General features: G+C 34.3%; 1 protein-coding gene across 3 annotated transcripts; it reads right to left on the bottom strand.

Annotated features, from left to right (window-relative positions):
• Positions 1-2,797: 2,797 nt before the first annotated feature.
• On the bottom strand, positions 2,798-7,762 carry hnrnpc (heterogeneous nuclear ribonucleoprotein C). Of its 3 annotated transcripts, none has more exons than XM_042718664.1 (9): positions 7,606-7,762; positions 6,636-6,786; positions 6,236-6,501; positions 5,551-5,623; positions 5,389-5,442; positions 5,139-5,311; positions 4,811-4,924; positions 3,589-3,728; positions 2,798-3,474 (listed from the first exon to the last, which is right to left on the bottom strand). In XM_042718664.1, the coding sequence occupies exons 2-9, from the start codon at positions 6,638-6,640 to the stop codon at positions 3,367-3,369; spliced, it is 933 nt and encodes a 310-aa protein (XP_042574598.1). In that variant the 5' UTR covers positions 6,641-6,786; positions 7,606-7,762; the 3' UTR covers positions 2,798-3,366. The 3 variants fall into 3 exon arrangements, with proteins under 3 accessions (XP_042574598.1, XP_042574600.1, XP_042574599.1); XM_042718666.1 differs by having other exon boundaries at positions 5,389-5,439; XM_042718665.1 differs by lacking the exon at positions 7,606-7,762 and adding an exon at positions 7,425-7,535.
• Positions 7,763-8,654: the final 892 nt, after the last annotated feature.

The following is an 8,654-nucleotide window of genomic DNA, read 5'->3' as shown; positions in this document are numbered from 1 at the left end:
CTATCTAAATTTTTATATTAATGTAATGCATTTATGCTGAAAATATACTTTCAGTGCACTCAATTCTACATCCAACTTGTCCTAATGGATTACTTAAAAAAATCCCTTACAACATCAGTCTAAAGTACAACGTTTACGAACTTATGCAACCTTAAGGTTTCAAAGCATTTTAACAGCGTTTGAAATCCAAAGCTAAATTGTTCACTTGTAGAAGATTTATTTTCCCCAAATGTGAACATTACTGAGCTTGAGAAACTGAAAAAAAAATATGGATGAAAGGAGACAAAAATTAGAAGAAACACTGGACAATGTATTGAGTGAGAATGAAGGTAAGGTGGAAGGTGAACAGTAGTTGCATTTTTTGAACGTCATGGGAAAAAAAAAAAAACTTTAAAGACATTACAACTTGCATCTGTTTAAATTTTTTTAGTTTACTACCCGTTTGACTTACATTCGTTTCATTTTTTTTCTTTTCTATAATAAAATCAAGAAAGGAGACCAATAACTGTACCCATGAAGCTATTTTAAATGTACGTTTGATAATTTTTCATGATAAATAAAAATAAAATAAAAACTTATTAGTAACATTATCATTTCAATGTATATTCCTAACAGCTTTGAAAACCAAAGTCCGTGATTTACAAAATAAGCTTGAGTCTTTCCAAAATGAGAATGAAGGCAAGTAAAAGGCATACTTAGTTCCCATAAACATTTAAATGTTTTAGATTACATTTTTTAATTTATTATATATTTCACACCAGTCTGTTCGCTTATTCACAGCCAAAAAGGTTGCCTTTTCAGCTGGACTTCTGGAATCTGGAACAGGACACACTGGGCCCACTAACATTCCAAAAACTCTGGTCTACAAAAAAGTCTTTAGTAATATTGGAGGTGCCTAAGACTCAAATACTGATAAGTTCTGTTAAGAGAATATCACGCAAATGCAGAATCCTGTTCACATATGATATTCTCTGTGGCTACTTTGTACAGGTGTTTCTACAGCACCAATGAAAGGAGCCTATTACTTCAGATTTTATGGAACAACAATGGCAGTCAGTCTCTTGAAGAACGGTGCAACCCAGTGCTCTCTGCATGCTTGGAAGCCTGTCTCCAATGGTAATGCCAGCAATAGTGTTGTTCTCACACTGGAGATTGGTGATTGAATTTCTACACAACTGTGGGCAAACGCCTGGGTTTATGATGATCCAGCAAGTTACACCAGTTTCAATGGTTTTCTGATTTTCCCCTTGGAAACATCTGAATCTTGTATGTCATATCCAGTGCAGTATGTAATGTGAAACAATTATTGTAATAGAACTTATTTGTTCCTGTATATGTAAACTGCATTTTAGTAAATAAGAGGCATAAAGAAAAGGAGATCATTGCTTTTTAGTTAGCCTATAGTATTTAAGTCTAAAAACAGTGAAGAAGAATAAAGGTGCTAAACGCTTTTTGGCATTTAGGTTTTGATTTTTCTAAGAACAAGAGTAGCACTTTCCATATTTCTAGCCTAACAAATGCTGAACATTTAATTAAATAAACCAAATGTGTCACTGAATTATGCTTCACTTTTTTTATTCTTACCCCCATGTGGTCAGACACCAGCAAAGCAGCGTTCATAATAAAAAAAAAAAAACAAAAAAATCATATTATTATTGCTACTAAAAAAAAAAAAGAAAAAAAAAATAAAAAAAAAAAAAAATATATATATAGTAGTACAGGTCAAAAGTTTGGAAACATTACTATTTTTAATGTTTTTGAAAGAAGTTTCTTCTGCTCATCAAGCCTGCATTTATTTGATCAAAAATACAGAAAAAAAAATGTAATATTGTGATATATTATTACGATTTAAAATAATTGTTTTTAAATTTATTATACTTTAAATTATCATTTATTTCTGTGATGCAAAGCTGAATTTTTAGAATCATTATCACATGATCCTTTAGAAATCATTCTAATATGATGATTCATTATCAAAGTTGGAAACAGTTCTGCTGCCTTAATATTTTTTCAGAACATGTGATACTTTTTTAGGATACTTTGATGAATAAAAAAAAAAAAAAAAAAAAAAAAAAAAAAAAAAAAAAAAAAAAAAGCTGTTTTTAAAATATAAATATTTTGTAATAACAATATACACTACTGGTCAGTAATTTTTTTTTCTTTCTTTTTTTAAATAAAATCAATACTTTTACTTATTCAGCAAGGATGTGTAAAATTGATAAAAAGTGATAGTAAAGAAAATATATATTATTAGATTTTTATTTTTTTATTTTGAATAAATGCAGTTCTTTTTAACCTTTTATTCATTAAATATATTAGACAGCAGAACTGTTTCCAACACTCATAATAAATCAGAATATTAGAATGATTTCTAAATGATCATGTGATAGACTGGATGTTACATGTGACACTGAAGGCTGGAGTAATGATGCTGAAAATTCAGCTTTGCATCACAGGAATAAATTATTTTTTTAAAGTATATTCAAATAGAAAACTATTATTTTAAGTTGTAATAATATATCACAATATTACTGTTTTTTCTGTAGTTTTGATCAAATAAATGCAGGCTTGATGAGCAGAAGAGACTTCTTTCAAAAACATTAAAAATAGTAATGTTTCCAAACTTTTGACCTGTACTGTATATATGTGTGTGTGTGTGTGTGTGTGTGTGTGTGTGTGTGTGTATATATATATATAAAAATAAATAAAAGAAAAAAAAATCAGACATTGCAACAATTTGCCAGTGTTTTAAAGCCAGCATGAATGTTATGTTCGAAAACTAAAAAAACAAAACAAATTTAATTTATTATTTTATTGAAATTTTCCTGTAGAATTATGTAACAGGGTAATATAAAAAAAAAAAAGACAGGTAAATACAAACATAGATGTTTCCTGGAAGCTTCTCAGCTCTCTGTAATAGAGTAACCACTCAAGTTTCCCCCTTTTAAAATACAAATTTTGTCTTTGATCACAGAAAAAAAACCCATAAGACACACAGGGCAAAAAGGGATACACTCCGAGAATACACAATGGACATATTCTGCTAGTGAAAAATAAAAACCTCTCAGGTTAAAGTCAGAATGATTAAAAATAACTGGAGAATGTAATGGTTTCTGTTGTTTGAAACCAGATGTTTGTCTTCATCAAGGTTGAGGGACACTTCAAAAGCCTGAAAAGATGTCATGCTAACATTAAAAATAAACTGACATCAGTGAAACTAATGTAACTGTAGTGTCAGTTATTATAAGAGTGCAGGCATCTACATCATAACAGACAAATCTTTCAAAGACTGGCTTCAACCTTTCAAAAGAATTGAAAGGGCTGAATTTTTAGTGCACTTCTCGTATCCACGGTGTTTAAAACAAGCTATGAGTCGTCACCATTAATGCTGTCACCATCATCTTCCCCTTCTTCATGCTCACCCTCTTCCTCCTCTCCCTCTTCTTCTTCATTCTCTCCTCCCTGGCTTTTAACCTGAGAAGGACAAAACAAAGCCTGTTAGTGTATCTGGAGTATCCAGCACTAATTACAACATAACCTCCACCATTTGCACATGGCTGTTTTTTTTTGTTGTTTTTTTAAACATACCTCTTCCTCCTCCTCCTCTTCCAACAAATCTCTCTCCTCCTCAGAATCATTTATCTCTTGCTCTTCCCTCTCTCTGTCTTTCTTGCTGGAATGCTGAAGGGAGGTAGCCTCACCCACTTCTGCCTTCACACTTTTCCCCTCTGAGGGAAAAAAATATGCATAAATAATAGGTAATAATAATAATAATAATAATAATAAATATTTGTCTTGAGATATACCTTTAAGCACCACATCAGCATATTAGAATGATTTCTGAAGGATCATGTGAAAGATCACTTTTTTTTTCAAAAGTTTTATTTTAAAGTTTTATATATAAGTTTTGGCATAATGGTGTTTTAAATCAATTATAGGGCTGTCAGTCGATTAATTTTTTTTTATCTAATTAATTATGTGTCGATTAATTAATCTAATTGTGAAAATACCCCCAAAAGATTATTTAAAGCTATTTTTTGACTCTAGTTTTTAAGTTTTTGACTCTACTAAAGCATAAAAATGCCATAATATGTTTGCAGATATTTAAGAAACATGCTAAGTTAACATACTTGTTTATCTGAAAAACAATGCTACAGTCAGTTATTCTCCTTTGAAAATTTGCTTTTTGGGCTGGAATGCCGGTCTCTGTTTTGGTTTGTGAAACCTGCAAGTTTACCCAATTGTGTTTCGGCACCCCAGCTTGCCAGTTGGTGGAAAACACAGTGTACTTTTGAATCATTGGATCATCGGATTCGTTCAAAACGCAGATTCATTCTGAAGCACTGCTGTGTTGCTCACAGATGCACAACAGTTCTGCTGTGGCTTTATAGCTAGTATTATTGTTGTCAAAACTGAGCAAAAACAGACAATATTGTGCTTAAAATGACACAATATTAACTTCTGATTTACTGAACTTTTGTTTAAAATCACATTTGGGACAAGATTGTCGCTTGTCATGATATAAATGAGAAAAACTTATACAGGAGCATTTTTGCCCAAATATGTTGAATTATAGGGCATAACTATTGATGTAGTTTTTTGCCCTGCATCATATCAAAGTCCCAGTGAATTAACTGCGTTAAAATATTTTAATCATGTTTTTTTTTCATAACTAATTAAGTTAACATGTTAAAATTGACAGCCCTAATAATTTATAAAAACAATTGGAATACTGATTGTCTGGGCCCATTTTGACATTGTCTGGTGACCCTTCTACAAAAACTTTGGGGGAAATCATGAAGAATGTTACCAGATTTCTTGTTGTGGTCTTTCTCCATCCTGTCCATACTCTCCAGAAGATAGTCAACCTTGTGTTTGATTTGAGCAAGCTCTTTCTTAATAGTTTGAAGGTCATCTGCTTTCACTGAAAAAGAAAAATGAATGCATGTACAAACTGACAAGCCAACCAAGGTCAAACATTTAAAATGAAAAAAGGAAGGCTAATAATGCCAATGCAGACAAAAAAAAAATAAAAAAAATCAATCAATGTTTATTTTTAATGCACTTGTCACTGACAAATTAACATGAACCCCTATAGTGAGGGAGAAGAAGAAAGAAAGAAAAAAAAAGGCACTGACAGGTTCGAGAAGACATCCGCTGGCTGCTCTTGGATGAAGTGGAAAAGCTGGACTTGGCGCGGCGGCTGTTTCCCCCACTCACACTGACCCGCGGACGTTTGGAAGGGATCACAGCCCGTGAAAGAGGAGGTGGTGGTGGTGGAGCGGGCACACGGGAAGGGTATGAATACATTCTGCACAGCACAAGCAGATTGAAGAGTGAGCACACATTTATAAATCCACACTGGCACAGTATTTGTGCAGATCTTACCTGTCATAGTAATCTCTCTGGAAATCATAATCAAGCTCGAAAGAAGAACTACTGCTGGAAAGATTTAAGAAAATAATTAGAGATTATGGCAACAAAACAATTGTTAATTTAAATAAAACAATAAAATGGGTGAAAATCCACAAGGAGAAATGTTTTCCTTACCTGTACATATCTCCGGCTGATCGCTTTGTTGTATTTGACCTGTGAGGCTTGGGCTCTCCTGCCAAATTAATATCTGATGGAAAGGCAAGGTGATTGCTCAGTTAAGAGGGAAAATATAAGGCTGCATTTTCACTTTCACCATGATCTGATCAAGCAGATCGGCTCATCAGTCAATCGGAACACGGCGCGTTCACACTTGGCAACATCAACTGACTTTTTCTATCTGGATAACCGATCGGATCTGTCTTTCCCGTACAATATTTAAATAAGTCTGCAGAGAATGGCCCAGTGCAAAGTCAACCTGAAGTGGTGGGTTTTCTTTTGAAAAGCATTTTCAGGCGCGGGACATTTTACAAATCAAAGACAAGTGTAGGAGTCTCACTAGTCTCCACATAGGTGCTCTCCGTCTTTTTTTCTGACAGTTCGTGAGAGAGGGGGTGGTGTTTTGCGTGATGTCGAACTGCGAATGAAGACACGATTGCTAGATTGCATTTACGTTACACTGAGATCCGATCACAATGCGTCCTCGACTACCTCTGGACCAGGACACGACGATCGAATAACATTCCGATCACAAGTGCGTTTACACCTGTCTTTTCAATGTGTATGTGGACAACACCTGGATAAAGGTCGCATGTTAATGCCAAGTGTAAACGCAGCCTAAGATTCTTTTGAATGTCCTCACCAAGCACTTGTCCAACAAACATCCGGCCGTCCTCTCCTGCTACAGCCGCTCGTGCGTTCCTCTCGTTGACGTACTGGACGAAGGCGTAGCCCTTGTGCACAGAGCAGCCAACAACCTTGCCGTATTTGCTAAAAACGGCTTCAACATCTTCCTTGGTAACCAGCATAGTGTTCAAGTTCCCAATGAAGACTCTTGAATTCAGGGACCGTGGGTCTGTCTTATTTGTGACATTGCTGGCCATCAGCTGACTAGTGCTGGGAGGACGACTAGGGCAGGAATAAGGAGGAAGAAACATTAGTATATTTCCAAAGGGAAAGCAATACTATTACTAAATCATTTATATTCAGAAATCACACACAATATTTGACATGAAAAGAAAGCATTGATGACTGTGACTCACTCCATGGTGTCTGTACAGGGCAGGTGTCTGTTTGTCAATGTGAGGGCGAAGTGTAGATTGTTCTCAGCCAAAACGACAATACCAGCACTCAACCAGTGAGCAGCACCTCTAACAGCCTCCCACAGTGGTAACGTGCAGTTGTGCAAATTGACTTAAAAATTGAGATAACAAAAAGACACATTAAAATTGGACATGGTTAGTTTGGTTTTAATCAATGCACTTCTGTTTTCAAATAGATGTGCACCAATAACTTATTGGATGCTACAAACTCTGAATTGCTGGCAATATGCAGCTGCTTTTCAGTCTACATTCTATCAATGGAACTCAAAGGAAGAAATGTAAAATTTTAATCTCAGATATCTTAAAGTAAAATTTTTACAAAAGTCCAAAATGCAAACATATACTTAAAAGCTATTATTAGTATACAGAGTGGTCTTGTATGGTGTTAATTAAAAAAAAAAAAAAGAAAGAAAGGAAAGGAAAAAGGTTAGATGTAAACAACTAATTCTTGGAAAACATCTGCTTCATTGTTTTAAAAAAAAAAAACTGATACAATAAACTCCAGCTATGATACATTATCGGTAAACCTTTAACTTTGATCTAAAAAAAATCCCCAGCGAACAGAGAACCGCAGTGCTGTTTGGGTTTCTGTGCTTGAGGTCGCGATATCACAACGAACAATACAATAGAATCTGATTGTTCGTATTTAACCCACAACAACGTCGTTTGGTTAATTTCATAGAAATTATTGATGCAAGGCATCGCGACTCAACAAAAAAACAAACACACTTGCAGAGATCCGTGAAATGTTAAAGTCCTCGTAGCAGACAAAGAGGACAGACCGCGCTGCATAGAGCGCTGCTCGGCCTAAACACTCAGAGGGCGGCGGTACGGATCTTTCTGTAAATGCAGGGAAAATAAGCAACGGTCATTGATGGAAAAAAAGAGAAAGAATACAAAAACTACTCACCAATTGTTTAAAATGCGTTGTTTGGGAAGCATCAATATTCTTACACTGCATCCAAAGTAGTACAAATAGTCAATCTGCGACGACATAAAAGCTGGCAACACCCTAACGTTTTTCAAGTTAAAAGTCATTAGTTTTATTTTTGTAATAAGCCCTTCTCGTGTAAACCACGTAACGCTGACCTGTCTAGTGCTCTTGAAAAAAAAAAGATTATATTATATTACGTTTAATGTTTTAACGCTTGATTTTTAAACCTCCGTTGTGCCTACTGGCAAGTGAGTAAAGGCTTGTAATTTGAAAGAATCGTCGCCTTTAGAGTCGCATCGCGCGCCCTTCACACATACAGGCATACGTAAAGATCAATTACATTCAAATTTGTGTTCATGTTATTTTGTTTTTTTGTAATATATATTTTTGGGTATGTAGCCTACTATTATTGTCGATGGTATTTTAACGATGTATATTACTATCATATGGACAATAATAGAATGGTCTCCCCAGGTGTTCCTGTTTTTTTCAAGATTTTTATACAGGTTTTGGCTTGGTCACTGGGGAATTTACGGATTTTGAAGTCTCTAAAAGTATTTATTGTAATGCTGAGACGTACATTTCTGTGAAGCTGGATTGAAACTATGTATTATGAAAAGCATATAACCTAAAAATGATATGACTTAAACATGAGTGAACAGTACGTAAGTCCCGTGAACCTTTTTCGTATAACTTTTTCCTCTCTTTGTACTCCTCAAAATTATGGACAGAAAAAGCAACACACTATGAATTTGCCAGAAATTCAAATGGGCCAGGAGAAATTAAACAACTTATGTAAATTACTAGAATTCATAATTTCATTTAATTATAATTGTCTTTTATAAGATTGATCTGCATGCGAAAAACTCAGATATTGCAAGTAAGATTTGCAGTCGTTCTTATATTAAATTTTTTCCGTTACATTTTGTTTTCAAAATAAATACTGCTCCACGGAATTTACAGTTAAATTGCAGATTGTTCAAAAGCAAGAAATTTCCTTCTGTAGTTTCATTTCATTTTTATGC

The sequence above is a fragment of the Cyprinus carpio genome, chromosome B2 (assembly GCF_018340385.1).
Source record: "Cyprinus carpio isolate SPL01 chromosome B2, ASM1834038v1, whole genome shotgun sequence".
NCBI classification, from domain to species: domain Eukaryota; kingdom Metazoa; phylum Chordata; class Actinopteri; order Cypriniformes; family Cyprinidae; genus Cyprinus; species Cyprinus carpio.
This window is presented reverse-complemented; position numbering and strand designations above follow the sequence as displayed.

Bases quoted from the DNA above. Each gene is read 5' to 3' on its own strand.
- hnrnpc (XM_042718664.1), bottom strand. The intron at 4,925-5,138 runs GTCAGTGCCTTT...TTTCTTTTTCAG, and splicing joins GCGGATGTCTTCTCGAACCT to TGAAAGCAGATGACCTTCAA. The intron at 3,729-4,810 runs GTAACATTCTTC...TTTTTCCCTCAG, and splicing joins AGACCACAACAAGAAATCTG to AGGGGAAAAGTGTGAAGGCA.